The sequence below is a fragment of the Leucopleurus acutus genome (assembly GCF_964270905.1).
Source record: "Leucopleurus acutus genome assembly, chromosome: 16".
In the NCBI taxonomy this organism is placed as follows: Eukaryota; Metazoa; Chordata; class Mammalia; order Artiodactyla; family Delphinidae; genus Leucopleurus; species Leucopleurus acutus.
In genome coordinates this window covers 4,684,531-4,709,462 of record NC_139158.1, presented here as the reverse complement: position 1 = coordinate 4,709,462, position 24,932 = coordinate 4,684,531, and the positions used below count along the sequence as shown (strand labels likewise).

Here is a 24,932-nt window from a genome sequence, read left to right as displayed (position 1 = left end):
GCTCCGCAACGGGAGAGGCCACAACAGTGACAGGCCCGCATACAGAAAAAAATAGCTAAAAGCATTGGGATTTCCCTGGTGACGCAGTGGTTAAGAATCCGCCTGCCAATGCAGGGGACACGGGTTCGAGCCCTGGTCCGGGAAGATCCCACATGCTGCCGAGCAACTAAGCCCGTGCGCCACAACTGCTGAGCCTGCGCCTAGAGCCCGCGAGCCACAACTACTGAGCCTGCGTGCCACAACTACTGAAGCCTGCGTGCCTAGAGCCCGTGCTCCGCAACAAGAGAAGCCACCTCAATGAGAAGCCCGTGCACCGCAACAAAGAGTAGCCCCCGCTCGCCGCAACTAGAGAAAGCCCGCGCACAGTAACGAAGAGCCAACGCAGCCAAAAGTAAATAAATTAAAAAAACTAAAAACTAAAAACTAAAAGCATTAAAGTTAACTGGAGAATTCCACTCTAATACAGTGCTAAGGCACAGCTCCCCTATAAAAATTCCTTGTGTCATGTACCTGAACAAATTCAAAAATGAACTGTAAAGAATCCACTCAAAACACAGGCAGAACAGAACTACAGCCATGCCTGCTCCTACTCCTTAAACAAACCGCTGCTTACCAGAAGTAACCAGCCCTCAAAGATGCCTCCCACCCACCGGCACAGGCTACAAAGATGAGGTGTGTGTCTGATCTGGCGGGGCCGCCTCACACCCTCCCAACTCAACCCGCAACACTTCAGTTAAAACATCTTGGCACACCTCTATAAAGGAAGATCATTTGTTTCAGGATAAAGGAAACTTTATCCTACGAAGATGACCTTTCCCAAGCAGTCAGGCCCTTTGCAAACAATATTCTCTAATCAAATTTCAGCTGTGCATATATACAGCTCAAGGGATAGTTTGCAGAGTTTGAAGTGCAAATAAGAGTGAACATGCTTTTTTTAAAAAAATAAATTTATTTTCGGCTGCACTGGGTCTTTGTTGCTGCACGCGGGCTTTTTCTCTAGTTGTGGTGAATGGGGGCTACTCTTTGCTGCGGTGTGTGGGCTTCTCATTGCGGTGGCTTCCCTTTGTTGTGGAGCACGGGCTCTAGGCGCGCGGGCTTCAGTAGTTGCAGCACGTGGGCTCAGTAGTTGTGGCTCGCGGGCTCTAGAGCACAGACTCAGTAGTTGTGGCACATGGGCTTAGTTGCTCCGCGGCATGTGGGATCTTCCCGGACCAGGGCTCGAACCCGTGTCCCCTGCATTGGCAGGCGGATTCTTAACTACTGCGCCACCAGAGAAGTCCAGAGATGCTTCTTTAAAAATTGATCCAATTCATCCAAGTTTCCATAAAATTGGAAAAATGAGGTAACATTTTGGAAGCAAAGGAGAGCCAAGTAGAAGCTACCATCCTGTGGAATGTTATTTAGGCCTCTAACTTCAAATGGTTACGTTGAATGTACAGATTATCACTTGGATGAGGTGTGTTTCAAAGCTTCCAGCACTGGCTGGTGTTTAAAGGCCATTTCCAGCTCTGAGTTCATATGGTTTAGGAGATCCCTTAATTCTATTTCTTCTCTTTGGAAAGTTTAAGAAGAATTTAAAAATTATCTATGGCAAAGTGCAAAAAGAATCTTATAGCACATTTCTTTTCCCCTTTTTTTTTTTTTTTTTGGCGTGCCGAGAGGCTTGTGGGATCCTATTTCCCCAACCAGAGAGCAAACCTGGGCCTTCAGCAGTGAAAGCACAGAGTCTTATTCACTGGACTGCCAGCGAAGTCCCCACATTTCTTACTCTCTGTGAAATTATAGTAAATGGTCTATATGCATTTTAGAATACACATGCCGAGCTCCAAAATATGTCTTGCTTCCTAGCTATAAAATCAAGTCACGTAAAGAATGATCGATTTAAACGCAAGTTTCTTAATTTTTTATTCTCTATAGGCTTGCAACTTCATAATCACTTCAAGATCTCAACATTCAAATGTTTAAAAAAAAAAGATTTTATGATTTCCAAATGAGAATAACCGAGTCCAAGATTTTGTGCTATACACTGTTTCTAAATTTAAAGTGATTGTGCTGTTCAATCTTTAAGAACAGAATCCATAAAGGCAAAAAAGAAGAAAATGCATATAAATGTCAGAATTTTTAAAACAGGCTTCCCTTGGCTTTCATTGCCAAAATGATACAACTTAAAATATTTCAAATGAGTGATCCCTTTTATAATTCAATCATGGAAACAATTTATTCAAAAGAATATCTTCTCTACTAATTGCTTTAAAAATTAAAATGTTTATAGAAGGCCTTCTTTCACAGTCATGAAACTTCATACGCTATAGTTATCATCACCTCTTTACCCCAGAACTTTCCACAGGAGAGGCCACCTTCAGACAGAACTGGAACCAATATAGCACCAAAGGGAAAAATTTCAGCTTAGTGTAAGTGTATTAAAAAATTAATGTAAAAAAAAAATTATTGAGAGCTTTTCCACAAAGCTTTTAGAAAAAACACACCTTATTCTGATATAACTATATGAAAACACTTCAAGTTAATTTAGTTAATGCTAAGCAGGAAATTCTGTATTTGTTGTCTGCAATTGGTTGAAAATTTACAGACTTGGAATTTACAAAGCAAAATTAAAAAAAAAAAACAGTTGATGAGTCATAGAAAGTTCCATCTCAAAGTAGCAGACTGAGTTTAAAACAAAAAGGCGGGGGGCAGGGAGAAGGTGTTGACAGGAAAACAGTTCCCATTCTGAAACACTGAAATGTGTCATCTCGTTTCACCACCCACGGGTGACCCCTAGGCGGAGTGTCCACTAACCAGGGCTTTAATCGTTCAGTCAAGTCGGTGTCCTTTTAGACCGGCTAGAGATCGTTCCTTCCACAAGGGTTCTTACTTTGGGGTTCTCTGAGCGCACCCCCCGTAACCAAGGAGCACAATACTGCATTCCATTACATCCGGGGAGGAAAGTGAGAGTTGAGTTCCAACGTAACTTGACGTTATGCTTTTCATTCTCTGCTTCCAACCTTCTAAATCAGCCAATGACTTTGTGCTAAAAGACTTGCATGTGAGGAGGGCAGCATTAATAATGAAGACAAGGGGAACCAAGCCTACACATGTAAAATACGACATTTATTATGCTAAAGAACAGGTTTTATTTTTCATTTCCCCAAAACACTGAAATAGCACACGGCATAGTAATTTAGCACACAATATAAACTGATAGATGCAATCAATAATTCCGAAAATGGTTAAGCCTTACTTTCGGACTCTTTAAAAACTTACGCTCTTAAGTGCCTTTTATCAAAGTGATCAACACACAACAAAAGGTGTTCTCTCAGAAAAAAAATCTTAGTGTAAGAGATACCTCGACTCCTAGAAACTGGAAACCTTCTCTAAGGGAAATGCTTGATTCTTCTCTATAACTGAGCCCCGGCAGACAGGCTCAAGCTCATTTTTTATTCTGAGTAACACTGCTAGGGTTCCTAGCTTGAGAAAGCGTTATCTAAAGGTAAGGTTAATATTGCAACTTTCACCGTAGGGCCTCCATTTAAATTGCATGTCAAGTGGAAGGAAAGGGATGTGAGAAAAGAAATCAGATTTTGCTCAAATTATTCTGCGAAATGCAGAAATGGTAACAGCTTACCATTAACTCAGCCTGGCTCAGAGTCGACTTTACAAATATCTACTCCCATCAGATGGTCAGAGACAGTCTAGAAAGACAGTATCTGGGACAGCAGCCCTTTAGGATGGGTGCTGAAGGTAAATTAAAAACTTTGTTAAATCTTTTGATTCTAATCTGATATTTATATAGGATATATCAATATTCTCCTTGACATGGCTTCCCAACTCTGAGTGTCTTTCAAGCACAATTTAAAACTCAAAATTTTCCTTCTGATTCAACCAGCTCTCCATGAGTTTAAATTCCACTGACTTTAAGTATGTCTGGTCATGCAAACCAAAGCAGGAGCTTCATGGCTGTACCCTGTGCATCCAGACCTAATGCAAAAGAAATCATTCTAGGACAACTTTTAAAAATCTATTTTTATTGTTCTGTCTGTACCTTAACTATGGCATAAGAGATTTGCTAATTCAGAAGCTTGTAGAGCCAGTAACACCAGTGGTTCCTGCAGATCATCTGAGGTACTTTTTACTCGTGAAAGCATTTTCTTGTATTCTCCTCTTTGCTCTGAAAACATGGGCTTTGAATGGCCAGGGAAAACACATTTTGTCTCATCATTCAAGAATATTTGGGGATGTGCGCGCAGCAGTGCAGACAGGACGGAACGTAGGCGAGAGGGTTCCGACTCAGAGTCCAGCTTCTCCAGCGAAGCGCTTGGTGGTCCATTCTCAGAAATCCCCATTTCTAACCATTTTTGATGGCACGGTAGTCTTGACCCCCAAGGCTTTCCTCTGTGGCTCCATCCTCCGGGGCTGTCAGTGGCCCTGGGCCCTCCTCCCAGCCAGTCCCTACCATAAGCTCCCCCGACGCCAAAGGAAGCCCCAGCAAAACGCTCTTCTGTGGGAGCAAAGAACAGATCGACAGTCTTGCTCTGAGCAGCTGCTGAAGCTGAATTTCTTCGTATTGGTTCTTGCAGATATGCAAGCACTTTGTTGCCATCGTGAAGCAAGAGGCTGACCTCACTCAGATCATTTTTCATTTCCAGTGATAACTCCTCATTTTGTGAATTTCCATTTACATCAACCGCAGGCTTATTCATCCTGGAAGTTATATCTGATGGGCAAGCGCTCTCCTCCTGCATTCTCTTATACAACAGTTCTCTGTACAGTAATTTGTCCAAGTCATCGCCCGCTCCCTTCTCTTCTGCGAGGCAGGTGCTCAGAGTCCCCCTTCCGTCCCTCATGCTGTGTGTTCTCTGACACCCTGAGCCCCAGGACACGCCTGTCAGTCCACGGAAGGCCTTCAATGGATCTCAATATGAACCTGGAAAAGACCAACAAATTAAAGTGTAATAATGAAGACAGGGTCTTAAGAGAGTCCACACACAGCTATTTCCCAACAAATACAAAGATATCTTTGACAGTCTCTGGTACCCCAAGGATACCTACACTGTGATAGAAAACAGGATATCAACCTACCAACCTACCAATTAGAAACCACAACAAAAAGAACAGTAGTTTATTAATGCAGTGTTTCCTAAAAATACTTAAAAATAATAAAAGTATACATTCTGAGGCTCTGCACTTTTCGTGGCAATATAGTTATTCCTGTAGGTTCGATAAAAAAATCTGTCCTCCTGGGGGCTTCCCTGGTGGCACAGTGGTTAAGAATCCACCTGCCAATAGGAGACACGGGTTCGATCCCTGGTCCGGGATGATCCCACATACTGTGGAGCAACTAAGCCCAAGAGCCACAACTACTGAGCCCACGGGTCGCAACTACTGAGCCCATGTGTCGCAACTACTGAAGCCCACATGCCTAGAGCCCATGCACCGCAACGAAGAGGAGCCCCACTTGCCACAACCAGAGAAAGCCCCCACGCAGCAATGAAGACCCAACGCAGCCAAAAATAAATAAAATTTTTTTAAAAAATCTGTCCTCCCTTTAACCAGGATAAATTGGATGACACAATTAGGCAACCAAGGTCTTACCAAAGTGTCCTATTTGAGAATGAGTCTCAGTGACTCAGGTACGACAAGCCACTTTTAAGGAATCAAGGGCAACTTTACTTATGGATCCGATGTCTACAAAGCCCTCCCAGGAAAACCAGCCTGGAGGGGTCCTGGGATCCAAGATTCCAGCCTCAGATCACCCGCCGGCTGGTCAGGAATCTCAGCAAATTTTGGAGCCTCCATAAGAGAAGAATTCACCCAGATTTTTATGTACTGCAGGTAAAAATATGGCGGAGAAAGCTTCTTGGGCTTAGTTGCCCACTCTCAGATTCCACATGAAAACTTCTGGACAGAAGTTGATCTGCGACTTCACCAGTTGTTCAAGAGCAAACTCGAGGTGGCCCGTGTGGTCACTGACCCCGAGGCACCTGCAAACCTACTGAGATTCTGTGACCAAGAATAATCTTTCTGTGACATTATGCTCCAAAGGGGGAAGATGCAGGAAAAACTGTGAAAGGCTTTGAAATGGACCCAAAAAAACAACATTACTGGGTGCGCTGTCTAGTGCATTCTCTGCGTTATCTAATGTAACAGGGCTCCACAGATTTCTCTTTGATGCTTCACAGCTCTAAGTTGTAGAAAACTTAAAAGGCAAGTGATTTCCTGTCCAAAGAAATGGAAATTAATATTGTCCAGAGGAATGCAACGGATTACTGCCCTATGCACATTGACCAGTTTTACATCTATTTGTAAATTCACTTTAGCATTCCTCATTGTATGTATGTGTTTTGTCTAAATGCTGCTTTACACTGATTATAACATCTTACTAGTTCCCTCCTTAATTGATGACTTTTAAAAAGTGTCTGACACATGTTCCTTTAAAAAGGAGCATACCTCGGAGAGAACGCGGATAAATGTTTCAACTTCAAAAATACATACTTTGTATTCAGTAATTTTTCTAAGAGGCTAGCCTAAGGAACAGCAACCTAGCTAAAATGCAGTAACTCTTTTTGGAAGGAGGAGGGATGGAAATATGGGTTCAGGTAGAAGACAGCTGCATCTGACTCTTCTACCACAGTAAGACAAAGACTAACTCAAAAAATGAAAAGTCAAGAAGCAACACTACAAGCGTGCAATTTAGAGACAGAGAAGTAAACACTAAGAGAACCAGCTGTAGCTGCAAGCAGTCGGCTGGATGGAGAAATGGGAGACAGGAAACTGCTGTTTCTCTTAACTAATCTCGTGGCACCAGGAGACTCATTAAGCTTTATGACTGTGTAAGTTTTTTTTAAATTTAAAGAGAGTGGGCTTCCCTGGTGGCGCAGTGGTTGAGAGTCCGCCTGCCAATGCAGGGGACGCGGGTTCGTGCCCCGGTCCGGGAGGATCCCGCGTGCCGCGGAGCGGCTGGGCCGGTGAGCCGTGGCCGCTGGGCCTGCGCGTCCGGAGCCTGTGCTCCGCAACGGGAGAGGCTACAGTGGTGAGAGGCCTGCCTACCGCAAAAAAACAAACAAACAAACAAACAAAAATTTAAAGAGAGTACACTGGGAAGAAAACACAGCAGGTAAGTATTATTGGAGGCTGAGGGAGAAAGCAAAGAGGGCTGAGAAACGGGGCTGCGGAGTCACTGAGGAGCAGGGCCGACAGTGAGGCACGCCCCCACCCCCACCCCGCCACCGTGCTAAGGCAGGGTGGTGGCTAGACTGGAAAGGAATCATCTTAAACAGACCAATTAGGAGGCTATTCTAATACTGCAGGGGAAAAAAGGAAGTAAGCCTGTGAGAGTAAAGAGGGGAGAGAAACTGAAGAATCTTTTTTAAGTTGGTGACTGACTAGGTGCAGAAGAAAGTGAGATGACCCGCAGGTTTCTTGACTTTCAGTTCTGGATAATGAACGTGTTACTAACCGCAAAGCGGGGAGAGCAGCAGGTCTGGAAGACAGGGAAGGTGCTCAGACTGGGCAGCAGAGTTGGGCTGCGGGGCTCTGGCGAGCAGGTGGATCAGTAAATCCTTTACCTCAAGACAGAGGTCAGAGCCGGGGACCTCGACTCAGAAGCCGCCAGCTCTGCGGAGGCAGGTAAAATGACGGCCCGGTAGAACAAATCAAGAGAGAAGACAGAGGTACAGAAGACAGGGGTCTCCAGGATCTAAAGGCCGGACGGGCGAGGGGCCCACCAAAGTCACTAAGGAGGGAGACTCAAAGCGCCTCGGGAGGGCTTCCCTGGTGGAGCAGTGGTTGCGAGTCCGCCTGCCGATGCAGGGGACGCGGGTTCGTGCCCCGGTCCAGGAGGATCCCACATGCCGTGGAGCGGCTGGGCCCGTGAGCCATGGCCGCTGAGCCTGCACGTCCGGAGCCTGTGCTCCGCAACGGGAGAGGCCACAACAGTGAGAGGCCCGCGTACCGCAAAAAAAAAAAAAAAAAAAAAAGCGCCTCGGGAAAACCCAGGGTCGCCGACACCAACTGCGTTGAGTGCTTCAAAAAGAGGGCAGTTACATACGTTTCCTGCACAAACAACTAAGTTAGCGTCAGGTAAGCTCTGAAGAACTCTTCACTCACTCCACTAGGCCAGCGGCTGTTCAAGTGCCCCCAACTCAAGGAGCATGGGAGAAAATATCAGAACATCTTTGCCTAGTTCATTTTTACCTTGTTCCCCTTGTAACCTTTTCTATGTTTTATAATATATAACATATTTTGGTAGAGCAAAATACATAGTTTATAAAAATAGTATATATATGCTTATTTATACCACAGAGATATAGATATCTCCACAGGGCATGCTCAAAACTTTTTATCTGTACAAGTGTGACCATTATTACATACAACAACTGATACAAATATATTTGAGCAGTATGAAGCCATATGCAAATATAAGGTGCAATTCTTTAAGTTGAGATATAACTGACATAAAATGTATTAATTTCAGGTATACAACACAGTAAGTCGATATTTCTATATATTGCAAAATGATCACAAGTTAACATCCATCACCTCACATAGTTACACTTGTAAGAGGTGCAACTCCAGCTACGAATCAAAACAAACACTTTCAAAGTTCACCAAGTCAAATCTAATCAACTTCTCTTGACAATTCTCTCAAATTAACTCTCCAAAGCATGTTATTTTAAACCTTACATTTATTTTACTGATCTGAAATGTACTAAGAATGAACATTTTCCTGAAATGGAAGCATTCCTAAATATATTTTTAATACATATTAGAACAGGTTTAAAATAATTCTTAAGAAAAACAGGTCACTTAATGTGGGCCAACTCTCAGGAAAATTAGTTTCTAACTACTTTTATTATGTCCTTGTATGAGGACTTAGTACCATTCAGAAAGATAAAGTGTTGCCAGAATTGTGTTAAAATATTTTGAATAAGATACTATTCATGTAGTCATACATTCAATAATGATAGAATAAACTGCTTACTGAAGATCTCCTAGTTCTTTAGTAAATGCAGTAATAAACTATGTATTCAATTACCTTAAAAATACTTCAGTAAGTCAGTAAAACATTTTGGCTCTGAGCCCTTAACCAGCCACCTCTTTTGATATTAGACAGTTACACATATTACTTATATTTTGAGAGCCAGAAATAATTTTCAAGTAATTTCCAAACACGCAGTCACCTGTGAAATGTTTTTTGTGGTTTATTCTCACTGTACTTTTGAATACATACATCTTGGCACACTATATCATACCAAGTAAAATATGCCAATTATATAACTAACCATCCTCGGCCCCAGCTCTCTCATCATTTCCCACCCCTCAACCCCCATGTTAAGTCTACAAAATAATAAGCAGCATAAATTATGGCAAACCATCTTATCCACAAAAACTGACACACCCCCTCCCTGCCCCAGAATGAGGGAAGTCTATTCTGAAATTCAAGACAGTATGACTCAGGAAAAGCAAAGTGCAGGACTGGGAGTAAATTCCTGAACTTAAACTCTGTACCTCCCCGACAGGTGCCTCCCCCTGCCCCTCAGCAAATGACAAAGGTTGAAAATGGAGCCACAGAGGCCAGAGGGGGTGAGGTGTGCAGGGAGACGAGGTTGTCTGGTGTGTCCACGATCCTCGGGGTGGACAGGAGCAGTCTCTCCCACCAGAGTCCCCACCTGTGGAGGCAGCTGACTTGCTGCCTGACAACAGGCCTGACCCAGTTAGGCAGCTGTGCCCCCTTGGACGGCCAACACCTTCCCTTCCCTAACCTGGGCTATTAATGGCCTCAGGGACATGATGGGCTGGATACCAGTGCTCTGGAAACTAAAAATATCCCAGCCTCTGTGCTCCCGAAAGCCAGGTGGCAAGGCTATTCCCAAAGCGGGCTGGCGTGGGGCTGGGGGCGCAGACACAGCTAATGGAGCAGGGGCTGCCCGGCCAGGTTAGACAACAATGGGCTTGACGGGGGTCCTGCCTGGTGACAGCTCACAAATGTGCTCCAAGGCCACCTGGCTTCACGGCCTTTTTTTTAAATTGAAGTATAGTTGATTTACAATGTTATATTAATTTCAGGTGTACAGCATAGTGGATTCAGTATTTTTACAGATGACACTCCATTAAAAGTTATTACGAGATGATGGCTATACAATATATCCTTGTTGCTTATCTATTTTATACATCATTGTTTGTATTTGTTAATCCCATACCCCTAATTTGCCCCCCCTCCGTAACCACCAGTTTGTTTTCTGTACCTGCGAGTCTGTCTCTGCTTTGCGTGTACATTCATTTGTGTTATGTTTAGTCCCACATATGAGTGATATCACACACTCACAGCTCTCAGAGGTGAGCGTTAGCAGACCTGACCGTCGCTGAGCTCAGCACTGAAACATCAGCCTGAGGAGGCAGCTGACACACACAAGCTGAGTAACAAATTGCTCAAGCTGCTACACAGTTTAGAGGATGAGAAACAGGAAGGGCTGGGTCGCCTCTGTGTTACACTGAACCGTAAGCACAGGAAGCAGACCACAGGGACCAACTTCCTGCTGCAAACCACTCAGCGCGTCCAAATCACACCTGTGCTCTAAGCTGGCTGTGCAGCTCCTGCGGGCCACTACTCTGTCCCCTGCTTCGGTCACCCAGAGGCTCAAAGGTGCGCTCACACGTCCGAGGGCCGAGAGGCGAGATGGATGGCTGAGCTAGGCTGTGTCCTCTTTCCTCAGGATGTGTGAGGACTCTTCATGTGAAAGCACCCAGCATGTTCTCTGACCAGCAGCCTGTGGCATCCAAGAAACAGCTGCTATTAGTACCATTATCAGCAAGAGCATTAGAGGGAACCAGTGAGAAAACGCTGCTGAGGGGGTCTGTAAAGCAGAGGACAGAGAAGTGACCACTGGATGGCAACATGGAAGTGGCCTAAGCACGGACCAGCACATTGCAGTGGGGGACAGAGACCGAGGCCCAGGCTGGAGTGGCCACAGGGGACGGGGAGCAACCAGAGGGCCCCCCGCATGGCCAGAGGGAGCACACAGTGCAGCACCTCTGTGGAAGGCAAGTAGGCAATGACTTTGAAAATTATTTACAAATGAGTATAACCTTTCCTTTGGGATTCTACACCTATGATTTTTTGCTAGAGATTCAATCAGCGAGCGTTCACGGAGCCCCTAAGCCAGGCGTTGTTCTAGGCGCTGGTATCAGGACAGTGCACCGAGCAGACAAAAAGGGCTCTGTCTTCTCGAAACTTGCTTTCTAGTGAATGTACGTACAAGGACAAGAATGTCATACACACGAGGTTTCTCCCGGCAGTGCTGTTCAGAGAACGGTCAGTTTGGATCAACATCATACACCATATACCAGGATAAATTCCAACACTCTACATTTAAAAGTAAAACATGGGGCTTCCCTGGTGGCGCAGTGGTTGAGAGTCCGCCTGCCGATGCAGGGGACGCGGGTTCGTGCCCCGGTCCGGGAAGATCCCACATGCCGCGGAGCGGCTGGGCCGGTGAACCATGGCCGCTGAGCCTGCGTGTCCAGAGCCTGTGCTCCACAACAGGAGAGGCCACAACAGTGAGAGGCCCATGTACCACACACACACACACACACAAGAAAAAGTAAAACATGATATAATGGTACCAGAATAAATAACAGGTGAATTCCTTATATCTTTAGCATTTGGAAGGCCTTTCTAACTATGACAAAACCCAAAAGTCAGAAAAGATTATTAAATTTGACTACATAAACTTCAGTATGGCAAAAACACACTATAAACAAAGTCAAAAATATATTAACTGGAAAAAAATTTCAACTCTTATCACAGACAACTGATAAGGTGTCTGATAAGTTGGTGGGTTTCTTGGTGGCTCCAAGAAACCCACCAACAACCCACCAAAAAATGGGTAAAGAGGGCTTCCCTGGTGGCGCAGTGGTTGAGAGTCCACCTGCCGATGCAGAGGACGCGGGTTCGTGCCCCAGTCTGGGAAGATCCCACGTGCCGCAGAGTGGCTGGGCCCGTGAGCCATGGCCGCTGAGCCTGAACATCCGGAGCCTGTGCTCCGCAACGGGAGAGGTACCGCAAAAAAAAAAAAAAAAAAAAAAAAAAAAAAAATTGGGTAAAGAACATGTATAGCTCACACACAAAGAGATGCTAATGAGCTTTTCTCTCACACCACCTCTTCCTTTAAGGCAGGCAAGCCTGTTGGCTCAAACACCAAGATACACCCACAGTGCAACCTCCTCCCATCACCTCCCCTGCTGCGCCCTGAGAAACCACCAGCATCCTCTCCTGTTAATCTAAGGGTCTCCCTGCTTCCACCCTCCACTCTTACCGTGAAGTAAGAGTGATCTCTTTGAAATGGCTGAATGCAGAGTTACTATATGACCCAGCAATTCCACCCCTAGGTACATAACCAAGAGAAATGAAAACACATGCCCACACAACACCTATACAAGCACACCTCGCTTTATTATGTTTCGCAGTATTTTTTACAAACTGAAGGTTTATGGCAACCCTGCATTGAGCAAGTCTATTGGCGCCATTTTTCCAATGGCATTTGCTCACTTCGTATCTGAACATTTTGGTAATTCCTGCAATACTTCAAACTTTTTCATTACTATTGTATTTGTAATGGTGGTCTGTGATCAGTTACGTTTGATGTTACTACGGCAAAAATGATGATGACTCAACGGAGGCTCAGATGATGGTTAGCATTTTTTGGCAATCAAGTATTTTTTAATTAAGGTATGTCCATTTTTTAGACATAATGCTATTGCACATTTAATAGACTACCTTATAGTGTAAACATAACTTTTACATGCACTAGGAAACCAACAAGTTCACGTGACTCGCTTTAGCACGATAACTGCTTTATTGCAGTGGTCTGGAACCGAACCCACAATACCTAAGGTGTGCCTGTAGAATGTGCATGGCAACAGCCAAAAAGTGAAAAACACCCAAAAGTTGAAAAAACAACTCACGGACATAAAAGACAAGACTAAGGAAATTACAGATTGGATGAGACTAAGGCATGGCAACTAAATGCACTGTGGGGTCCAGGGACAGAAAAAAATTCACTGGTGGAAAAAATTGGTGAAATCCAAAGAGTACTGCACCAACGTTAACTTCTTAGTTCTGATGCCTGTACTCTGGCCAGGTAAGATGTCAACATTAGAGGAAGCTGGGGGAAGGGTCTATGGGAACTCTCTGCACTTACGTGCAACCTCTGTAAGTCAAATTACTTCAAAGTAAAAACTAAGCAACAAACCAAAAAAGTGATCTGTTCTGTCTGGGATTTATTTAAAATACTCCGGTGTGGGGTGATTAGATGGACACAGTGCAGGACTGGGGAGAAAAGATAAAACAGGATTAGCAAAGAGTCGATCCTTACTGAAAAGAAGTGATGGATACATGGGGTTCATTATACTACAGGTGGCCCTCCATATCTGCAAGTTCCGCATCTGAGGATTCAACCAAGAGGAAATAGAAAAAAATAGATTTTTTGGGGGGGAGGGAAATTTCCAGAAAGTTCCAAAAAGCAAAACTTGAATTTGCTGTGTGCTAGCAACTATTTACATAGCACTTACATTGTGTTTACAACTATTTACATAGCATTTACATTGTATTAGGTATTAAAAGTAATCTAGAGATGATTTAAAGTATAAGGGAGGATGTACACGGGTTACATGCAAATACTACACAGTTTTATACAAGGGACTTGAGCATCTGTGGATTTTGGTATCCCCAGGGGTCCTGAAACCAACCCCTTGCAGGTACCAAGGGACAACTGTACTCCACTTCTGTGCATATTTGAATATTCCCATAATAAAGGTTTTTTTATAATATGATCTTTAGAGAATTCCGTGGCGGTCCAGTGGTTAGGACTCGGTGCTTTCACTGATGGGGCTTGGGTTCAATCCCTGGTTGGCAAACTAAGATTCCACAAGCCATGCTGCGCAGGGAAAAAAAAAAAAAAAAGATCCTTAAAAGAAAAAATAAACCTTCTTTTTTAAAAGAAGAAAAAAATGATCCTTTATAAAAGCAAATGAGATTAGGTCACATCTCAGTGAAATGTTTCCCATTTCACTCAGAGTAAGCCAAAATCCTTAAAAATGTACAAGCCACTGGACCCTGGCCATACCCCCAAGTTTGTTACTGTGATCATACAAGAACAAAATTAAGAATAGGCTCTTAGAAACTTCTATGGCAACTTAACACTGCCACAACCACCAACAGCATAATCACTTTTCTAGTACTTTTAAAAAAACTGCAGTAAAATATACATAAAATCTACCATCCATCACCACCACACATTTCTAGAACATTTTCATCATTCCAAACTAGAACTGTTTCCATTAAACAATTCCCATTCCCCCTCTCCAGCCCCTGGCAACCACCTTCTACATTCTGTCTCTATGAATAGTGTCCCTAAGGTTCATCAAGCTGTAGCAGGTATCAGAACTTTATTCCTGGGACTTTCCTGGTGGTCCAGTGGTTAAGACTCCTTGCTTCCACTGCAGGGGGCACGGGTTCGACCACTGGTCAGGGAACTAAGATCCTGCAAGCCGCACGGCACAGCCAAAAAAGAACTTTATTCCTTTTCAAAGATGTATAATTTTGCATTGAAAGTATAAAACCTTCTGTTTATCCACTCATCTGTTGATGGACACTTGGATTGTATCTACTTTTTGGATGTTGTCCATAGTGCTATGAACATTGGAGCACAAGTGCCTGAGCCCCTGTTTTCAAATCTTTGGGGTATACACCTACCAGTGAACTTGCTGAATCATACAGTGATTCTATGTTTAACTTTCTGAGGACTTGCCAAACTGTTTTCCATAGCAACTGCACCATTTTACATTCCCACCAACAGTGCACAAGGGTTTTAATCTCTCCACATCCTCGCGTTCTTTCCCTCCCCCTCACCCCATAATAGCCAACCTAACGGGTGTGAGGTAGCATCTCGTTGTGGCTTTGATTTGCAGTTCCCTAATTCTTCTCTCCTAGCACTGGATTTTATTACCGCCCTGGCAGAGGACAGGCATCCTAGGGGCAGTGCCAGGCCAGGCGAGGGCTGGGCAGGGGGAGTGTTTCTCAGCCTGTGTGGCTGGGCTCAGATTTGGAACTGGAGCAGTTAGTGAGGGCTCTTGGAGACTAAGCCTGGCGTGGGGGTCCCTGGGTCTGGGTTGGGAGACTCTGTCAGTGAGAAACGAGTGGTCACTCACCCTTCAGGTCCATGAGTGTCCCTGGAGCGGGATGGGGAGAGATGGGAGGAGCCAAGTCTCAGGGAGAGAAGTTGACCCGGTGGGTCTGTGAGAGCCCAGAGGCAGGGGGACACTGCGTCCACATCCTGCAGGGCTGGTATAGGGAGAGGCGCCTGGCCAGCAGGGCCCCTCCTCTGGGCATCCCATGGGGCCACAAGGCTGAAGTAGGCAAGCTGGGGCTCAGAGGTCATCATAATGATGTGTCAGGGCCTCACCATAGTTGGTGGACTGGCTGCCCACAAACATGTTCCAATTGCCCATCTTTTCCTGGGTTTACTTGCCATTGATCTATCTTCTTTGGAGAAATGTCTATTCAAGTCCTTTGCCAATTTTTGGATTGGGTTTTTTGTTGCTGTTGAGTTGTAAGAGTTCTTTATATATTTTGGACATTAATCCTTAACATTCTTCAAGGGTCAACTATACTTTCTCCCATTCTGTGAGTTGCCTCTTTCACTCTCTTGATAGTATCCTTTGATGAACCAATGCCTAATATTCACAGTCCAATTTATCTTTTTCTTTTGTTGCCTGTGCTTTTGGCAAGAAATCATTGCCAAATTCAGTATCATGAAGATTTTCCCCTACATTCTAAAAACTACATTCTAAGAACTACATTTAGTTCTTATGTTTAAAAGCAATTCATTTCTATTGGATCTTACAAACCTATCAGGAGATGCTATGGTCTGAATGTTTGTAACCCCCCAAAATTCATATGCTGAACCCCTAACCTCAAAAGATGATGGTATTAGGAGGTGAGATTAATTTTTTTTTAATTTATTTTTGGCTGCGTTGGGTCTTTGTCACTGCACGCGAGCTTTCTCTAGTTGCGGCGAGCAGGGGCTACTCTTCGTTGCAGTGTGCGGGCTTCTCATTGCGGTGGCTTCTCTTGTTGCAGAGCACGGGCTATAGGCACGCAGGCTTCAGTAGTTGTGGCACACGGGCTCAGCAGTTGTGGCGCATGGGCTTAGTTGCTCCACGGCCATGTGGGATCTTCCCGGACCAGGGCTCAAACCTGTGTCCCCTGCATTGGCAGGCGGATTCTTAACCACTGTGCCACCAGGCAAGCCCCAATTAATGTTCCTATAAAAAGATGCCAGAGATCCCTAGCCCCTTCTACCATGTGAGGACACAGCAAGAAGGCACTGGCTACGAACCAGGAGGGCCCTCAAGAGACCTTGACCATACTGGCCTTGATCTTGGACTTCTCGGCCTCCAGAACTGCGAGAAATTAATGTTTGTTGTTTACAAGCCATCCAGTCTGTGGAGGTGAAGAAACATTGGCCCTTCTGCACAGATCATGTGAGGAGGAATGCCCAGGCTCTCTCCTGAGTTAGGGCTGCCTCCTGGTCCTGGCATGCTTCTCCCTGCTCTAGGTATTGACAAGTGTATTTATGAAAAATTTTTTAAATGTGGTACTACTTAGATGGTTTTTAAACTTGCTTTTCTTCACTGTATATTTGGTGGATACCTTTTAACATTAGTACATACAGACCTAATTCATATACTTTAACATCTGCTTGAACCATTATGTGAGAATTTACTTCTAACACTTTTTAAAAACTTGAGTCAAGGATACAGGTGTTCACTGTACTATTCTTTCAAATTTTATGCAGGTTAAAAATTTTTTTAAATCTACTTCAACCTATCTTTATAGGTGGAACTTTTTTCAAAAGTTTATGAAAAACCATGATTATGAATTCCCTTGAAAGATAGGAAAGATTCCATGGTATTTTTATGTGTCCTACATGTTTGGAATTTTCCATCTCAAAGTATATAGCTGTTCAATACCCCAGAAGCCAGAACAAACTCCTACGTTTTACTGAGCTCATGCTTCTGACTTTGCCTCTTAAGCTTTTATGATGTTCCTTAATAGTCTATAATTTCCTCCAACTTTCTTCCAGGAGCTTGATGTAGATCAAGCAACAAAATAAAACTCATTTCAAGCTGCAGTCAACCCTTGGAATCTTTACTACTTTTTGAAATTGTCCGGCCATAAGATGATTTCAATCAGTCAAGGCCAACGTCCTGGCAGTCCAAGGCACACGAGCCTCTCAGTCCCAGCCTCCGGCCACCTCCCACTGCCCTGGGACACGCAGAGCTCTCGCACGGGCTGCAAGGCTTCTCTGCTAAGCCGGGCATCTCCGTGGCTAAAGCCCTCATCCCCTTCAAGTTTTGCTCATCGCTAAGGCCCACTCTGAGTGCTCTATTTGGAACAGCACCCAGCTTCCCCAGCCCTGCGTGCATTCCTCAACTCTTTTTACCTGGTTGGAAGGAATGAATATAGATTTTCAAGTGATAGGTGAACACTGAAACCTATGGAGCTATGGATCTAGAAAGTCCTTCGGAGAGAGGAGACTGAAGAAGAGCAGTTAGAAACAAAACAAGGAGACAGGCCGCAGAGGACGGGCCAAGAGAGGTTCTCGGCCTGGCCAGCTCAGCACAGGGCCGTGTGGCTGCCTGCTCAGAAAGCCAAGGCCACAGCTTGGTCTGACAACTATCCCTCACCTTCATGAGGTCCCCTTCTCCAGCTGTTCTCTTTCAGGCCTCCTCTTTTAATGGTTACGCGAATCTAGGGGACCTGGGGCTAAGATACTTGATTCTTTCCACAGGCAACGTAACTGAAACATTGTAGGCATAACTTGTTCAGTTATAGCAGGTTCTCAGAGCACTTTTTTTCATCTTCCTTTTACTACATTTAGTATTTGGTATGGATTCTCATTTTTTTCACTGCCTTGTATTTCAGATTATATATAAATAAGTAGGATGCTAATGACTCTAGGAGATTAAGCCTTGCTTGCAAACAGTATTTTTAAATCATAGCCCTTCTCAGTTTACAAAGCCCCTTTGCATCTATTTTCTCATTTAATCACTCTCAAATTGAAGAAGAGGCTTCCCTCGTGGCGCAGTGGTTGAGAGTCCGCCTGCCGATGCAGGGGATACAGGTTCGTGCCCTGGTCCGGGAAGATCCCACATGCCGCAGAGCAGCTGGGCCCGTGAGCCATGGTCGCTGAGCCTGCGCGTCCGGAGCCTGTGCTCCTCAACGGGAGAGGCCCCAACAGTGAGAGGCCTGCGTACCGCAAAAAAAAAAAAAAAAAATTGAAGAAGAGGTATCAATCTCCTTAAAATGCCTGGCTACCCTACTGACAGATGGTTTGGGGGTCCTGAGTAAACATGTGGGACAGAGTCCTTTATTCATTTTGACTCACAAAACAGCCTCCAGCGCCCCTGCAAGGAACAGGATGGACAGAGTGTCCTGAGTAAGCAGGTGGCGGTGAGTTGGCCCGTCCCCTTACTCTTGTCCCCTATTTCCTGTTGCACTTCTCTTTACCAGAGGCCAGAATCATTAAACCCTCAAGTCAGGTAAGTCAATGATCTTCCACCAATGAACAGAAACTCTAAACCTGCAGGGGAGTTTAAAGCAGCAGATGGAAATGTTACAGTAAAGAGACACCCCAACTCCCACCCTGCCCCCCTCAGCATGCGACAGGCTGCTGCTGCACTTGATCCAAGCCCAAGGTCACACCTAAAATCCTCACGTAGTTCTCAGACAGCCCTCCCGCAAGGTACCCGGCGACCACCTTGTCTGGGCCTCCCCACCTCCCACTCACTCCTGAACTGACCAACAAAGCCCACACTCTACAGCCAGAGCGTCCGAACTCCCCAGTACTCTAAAGCTGTGCTGTACCTGGATGATGACTTGACATCAAGTCCACCAAGTCATCCATTAGCCTGGTGTACCCAGCTCTCCCTACTGCCCACGCCATCCTCACAGAGCCAACTTCCCGCCTCCAAAATGCATTTACCCTCAATCATGATAGTGCAAACTCCTTGTTATGAAATCTGTATTTGAACAACCTTTCCAGAGATAATCCTACTGCCTTACAAGCAACTGAGAGATTTGGAAACCCTCAGCATCGTAATAGGAACGGACTCCTCTGCTCCTTGTTGATATGAAACAAGCCTTCAGCACTCTTGCAGTGAAGAGAGCAGCTGCAAGATCATACCGATTGGTGACCCCAAAAGACCCTCCTTGGTGACCCCAAAAGACCCCTCTGAAAGGAGAACCCGGGTGTGAGAATGTATCAGCATTCAAAGAGCCAGGGAAGAGCACCTGAGGTGGAAAGAACAGCAAGTGCAAGTGCCCAGGGGCCGCAAGGGCTTGATGCATGCTAAGAGTAGATAGGAAAATAAGAGAAATGATAGCAAGCAAGGAACAGGCCAGGGGAGAGGTTAGAAAGGTGGACAGAAATCAGATCTGCAGGACAGAAACATGTGAACTGCATTCCACATGCAATGGGAAGCAGTTTTTGTTTTCTGGTTTTTTGTGAGGAATGACACAATCTGATTTATGTTTTTAAAAGACTTCTCTAAGGGCCCTGTGGAGAATAGATAGAGGCACCTGCAATAGGCCTGGTGAGTGATTATAGTAGCTTGGACTAGGGGAGTGGTCATAAATAGCTAAGTAAGCATATGAGAAAGCTGATTTTTTTTTTTAATGGTACAAAATTGAGTATTTTCAACATTACGTAGGTTTTCTCTTACAGTCATTCTTGTGATTTTTACAGACGACTGCAAATTATAAATGTAACACTAAAACAAGAGTTTCCAAAGTGGAGCTTGGGGTCAAATATTTTGTTTTGCCCACAGTTTATTTTTTGTTAAGTTGATAATTAAAAATCAGGATTTCCAATTTCTCTTGTAAATTGCTATATCTGACAAACAACAGTCGGCTAGTGACAAGTGGATAGAGCACAGGCTTTCTGATTTACCCCAGTCCCCACTCCCAGCACCCTTCTTTACACATTGATACCACATGCTGGAAAGGTATCCGAGTTTTCTACTCCTTTTGTCAGGAACCACTTAAGGATGCCACAAGTCCCTGCTCACATAAAAGTATCTCAGTTTGGACCCTGAAATAGAGAGGCAGGTTCATCCCAACTCACCTGAACACAATTTTGATGAACAGTGGGTTTTAAGTTTTATGTGGCCTGCCAGCACCAGTGACAGGCACCCAAAACTTCCAGTTCAAGCTTAGAGACAATTATATTCTGATACAACTAAACCAAAGGGAAAAAGAAAAACACCTGCCCCGCCCATGTCAATACTGCATACTCCTACTCAGGCTTCCTCATTTTGCACACCAGGGAGCAACACAAGTACCGCCGGACTGTAAGCTCTCGATGGACAGGGACCCATCCCTCCATCACAGAGCCCGTGCCTCGCACACAGCAGACATTCCACCATGTGAAAACGAAATCCAAGACACGCTCAGCACTTGGCCATCTATGACACACTTGGAAAGGAATAATTCTCAATTTGATGACTTTCCATTCCACCAGAAAAAGGCATCTGGAATTTGAGGGATGTAGAAATGTCAATCATTTATAGCAAAGATGATCTCCAAGGCGCTGGGTGTGTGCGTGTGGTGTGTGTGTTCGTGTGTGAACTATTTCACACCTGAACTGTTTCGAGCCTCTGAACCTTTGCCTCTCTACCTCCTTCCACCTCGTTTTCTCTCATCACCCCCACTCCTTTCACCACCACCCACCCCCGCCAGGATAAATGAGATAACTCCAGCAGAACACTGGTTAACATTAACTAATCCCTCTTAAGTTTTAATTCTTTTCAAAGCTTCATAAAGTTTGGGAACTAGAAAAGTCAACCATAAACGCACCCCCCACCCCCGCGCCCCAGAATTTGCAATTTTCTGGGCAAAATTTCCTCTTCAAGGCCAGGGCCTTTGGCGCCCGTGGCAGCATCCACCTGCCTGGCCGCGGAGCCCACGCCCCAGCCGCAGGCCCGTACCCGAGGCAGGCCGCTTCACGTCCCCACCCCGCCTCGTTTGCGGAACAGGGATAACAAGAACCTCAGCGGGTTTCTCCCCCGTGGGGTTGCGGGAGAAATGCACGGCGTTTGGCATACATTCAGCATCCAGCTTGGCAGCTCCCGGCGGCATCTGCATCGTCCTGGGCGAGGTGGGCCGGGCCGCGCTGGGCGGACCGGCGCTCGGGGAGGGTCGGGGGACAGGGGCCGGGCGGGCGCGGCTCACCCACCTGCAGGCGGACGTTGAGCATCATGGAAGCCACGATGTAGAGGTAGGGGAAGTTGATGCGCAACCGCCAGGCCAGGTCGAAAAAGATGAGCAGCGTGCGGGTCAGCCCCTTGCAGAAGACCCCATAGGAGCGGGCGGCGGCCGAGCGCGACAGCCGGACAGCCAGGCCCGATAGAGCCGCCGCCATATAGACCGGCGCCCGCCGCCCGCCCGCCGCGCACCGACCGGCCGCGGACCCGGCCCTCCCGGCGCTCCGAAGCCCGCCCGCCCGCCCTCTCGGCGCCGCGACGCCTCCGGGCCTCCACCCCGGCCGCTGGCCCGCTCTGAGGGAGCGAAGGAGGCGGCGGTGAGGCGGGCGGGCGGGCCGCGGGGAAGGGAGTCCACGGGGAGGGGAGTCAACACGTCACGCTCGGGGAAGAGCCGCAGCGAGCCGAGGCCAGGTCCTAGCCCGGCCGCGCAACCTGACGTCACACAGCCCGCGCCGCGCCTGCGTGCCCCGGCCCCGCCCCGAGGTTCCGCCCAGGCCCCGCCCCCGTATACCTTCCCAGGTGAGAAGCGCATGCGTAGACTAGGTGGCGCGAAGAGGCCGGCTGATTGCGCTGTGTTCGTCCGCCCCCTAGTGGAGGAGCTGAGGAGCTGAACAGTGGGTTTAGGGTGGCACAACGACGTGAATGTACTTGATGCTGCTGAACTTGAAAATTATTAGAATAGTAAATTTTGTGTTATGTGTCTTACCACAATTAAAAAAAGAAAAAAAGGAAAGCTTGGGGCCAACAGGCAGAACTTACTCCTCGTGTAGATTACAGTGTCAACTTACATATAGTTTAATCTTTTAATAGTTATGATATTAATTATAAAGCCTCTGATGTAAAAATTAAAAATATTGAAACTTTCAAAACTTCTAGTGTTCTGTGGTTTTAAGGGGATTTTTTTTACAGTGAGTTTTTACATTCCTGCTTAAGCATATAGGTTTCTATTAAAGATTTGTGGGCGGTGTTTGTGTTTCTCGTTTCAGACACAGTATTTCATGTCATTACTTAAGTCCACCCAAGAGAAAGTCTGGGAATGTAGTTCAGGTGGGAAAAAAGTTTCATTGGTTAAATGAAAAACAAGTCAAGTCCTTTAAGAAAGAGACAATAGAAAGCAACAGTGTAAGATGGATTTAAATGTATTTAAATTTAAAAATCCTTTGTCCCCAAATGGATTTGTGATAATAATTGTTTTTAAAAATCACTTAAGGGACTTCCCTGGTGGCGCAGTGGTTAAGAATCCGCCTGCCAGTGCAGGGGACACGGGTTCGAGCCCTGGTCCGGGAAGATCCCACGTGCTGCAGAGTAACTAAGCCAGTGCGCCACAACTACTGAGCCTGTGCTCTAGAGCCCACGAGCCACAACTACTGAGCCCACATGCCACAACTACTGAAGCCCGCGCGCCTAGAGCCCGTGAGCCACAACTACTGAAGCCCGCGCACCTAGAGCCCGTGCTCTGCAACAAGAGAAGCCACCGCAAGGAGAAGCACGCCCACGGCAATGAAGAGTAGCCCGCGCTCGCCACAACTAGAGAAAGCCCGCGTGCAGCAACGAAGACCAAACGCAGACAAAAAATAAATAAATAAAAAGTAAAATAAAAAATTTAAAAATCATTTAAGAGAATTCCCTTGCAGTCCAGTGGTTAGGACTCCAGGCTTCCACTGCAAGGGGAGCGGGTTCGATCCCTGGTAGGGGAACTAAGATCCCACAAGCCTCCCGGTGCTGCCAAAAAAAAAAAAAAAATCATTTAAAATTTCTCTACCACAAAATGAATTCATATTCAGAATCTTTTTTAAACATGCTTTTTTTTCCCTCTGTAGTGCAAAGGGGAAGATTATAAATTACATAGGGCGTTTCTAGTATTGTCATTGTAACTATTATTTAGATTATCATTTTTCTTTATATGTCTACTGTTTAAAAAGAATTGTAATTTTTTTTTAAAATAAATTTATTTATTTAGGCTGCATTGGGTCTCTGTTGCTGCGCGGGGGCCTTCTCTGATTGTGGCGAGCGGGGGCCACTTCGCTGCAGTGCACGGGCCTCTCGTTGCTGTGGCGGAGCACGGGCTCCAGGCACACTGGCTTCAGTAGTTGCAGCACATGGGCTCAGTAGTTGTGGCTTGCGGGCTCTAGAGCAGAGGCTCAGTAGTTGTGGCGCACGGGCTCAGTTGCTCCGCGGCATGTGGGATCCTCCTGGACCAGGGCTCGAACGGTGTCCCCTTCATTGGCAGGCGGACACTCAACCACTGAGCCACCAGGGAAGCCCAAGAATTGTACTTTTTGATGTTCAGTGTTTTGGGCCAAGAAATAGATATTTGAGGGTTTTTAGCTTTTGGCTAGTTATTTTAATACATAAATTTATTTATTTTATTTATTTATTTTTGGCTGCGTTGGGTCTTCGTTACTGTGTGTGGGCTTTCTCTAGTTGTGGCGAGCGGGAGCTACTCTTCGTTGCAGTGCGCGTTCTTCTCATTGCGGTGGCTTTTCTTGTTGTGGAGCACAGGCTCTAGGTGGACGGGCTTCAGTAGTTGTGGCACATGGGCTCAGTAGTTGTGGCTCGCGGGCTTCAGTAGCTGTAGTGCACAGGCTCAGTAGTGTGGCTCACGAGCTCTAGAGCGCAGGCTCAGTAGTCGCGGGCTTAGTTGCTCCGTGGCATGTGGGATCTTCCTAGACCAGGGCTTGAACCTGTATCCCCTGCATTGGCAGGCGAATTCTTAACCACTGCACCACCAGGGAAGCCCGCTTGTGGCTAGTTTTGTTATTATGAAAATAATATTTTTTCAAAGGATTTGCACAAACTTTTAATTTCCCTTATTTTTGCAGCATTGCATTTTGCCACATTTATCACTGACCTTAAAAAGCTCACTTCACTTTTTTTGTGAGCCATGTTTTCCTTTTGGTGCATAGTGGAGGCTATCTTTGAGGACAACAGAACACATGCTGCTGAATTATCATTGTTTTTCAATCCATCCCCTCCCAAAAGCAAAATGAACTATTCTTTATACAGTTTTTAGGAGACTAAATGTTAAAGGCTAGGGTCTTCCATGGAAAATTTACCAAAAGACACAAAACCAGTCTGACAATGTGCAAACAGGTTTGGAGATCAGCTAAATTTATTCTTGGGCCTATAAAGATTTTCATGGGTGGAGAATTGGCAGTCCTGTTTATTAGAACTATGTTGAAGAACCAGATGGGCTTCGGAGATGTGAGAGATATATATATATCTCCTCCCTGGTTACTCATTCTTTGTCTCCAAATGCCATTGAGGCAATGAGACATTTTTAACAAGCTCTTCGGTTGCCATAAACAATGGCAAACAAAATTACCATAAAGCTTAACTGAGCAAGGTGAGAAGCCTATTGTAATTAGATGTAATGAGAGGTCAAAGAGAAGACAAGGGAACACGAACAAGATTTGAAGTTTACTATATATCAAGGTTAACTAGTTCCTTGCTACAAAGCAGGCGGGTAAATCAGTGTAGCCTCGTGACTTAACATTTAACTCAGCCCCAATCTTCTGACATCTCTGGGAAAGACAGTCTTCTAATTATAATTTGAGAAACAAACAGAACTAATTATGTCAGTGTGAAAAGTATTTTCATAGACGCACAAT

At 45.5% G+C, this 24,932-nt stretch overlaps 1 protein-coding gene across 3 annotated transcripts; it reads right to left on the bottom strand.

Annotated features, from left to right (window-relative positions):
* Positions 1-3,087: 3,087 nt before the first annotated feature.
* On the bottom strand, positions 3,088-21,536 carry LOC309972496 (small integral membrane protein 10-like protein 3). Of its 3 annotated transcripts, none has more exons than XM_082856217.1 (2): positions 21,294-21,426; positions 3,088-4,921 (listed from the first exon to the last, which is right to left on the bottom strand). In XM_082856217.1, exon 2 carries the CDS (start codon positions 4,839-4,841, stop codon positions 4,041-4,043), a length of 801 nt encoding a protein of 266 aa, XP_082712343.1. In that variant the 5' UTR covers positions 4,842-4,921; positions 21,294-21,426; the 3' UTR covers positions 3,088-4,040. The 3 variants fall into 3 exon arrangements, with proteins under 3 accessions (XP_082712343.1, XP_082712344.1, XP_082712345.1); XM_082856218.1 differs by lacking the exon at positions 21,294-21,426 and adding an exon at positions 10,564-10,627; XM_082856219.1 differs by having other exon boundaries at positions 4,803-4,921; positions 21,294-21,536.
* Between the last annotated feature and the right edge of the window lie 3,396 nt (positions 21,537-24,932).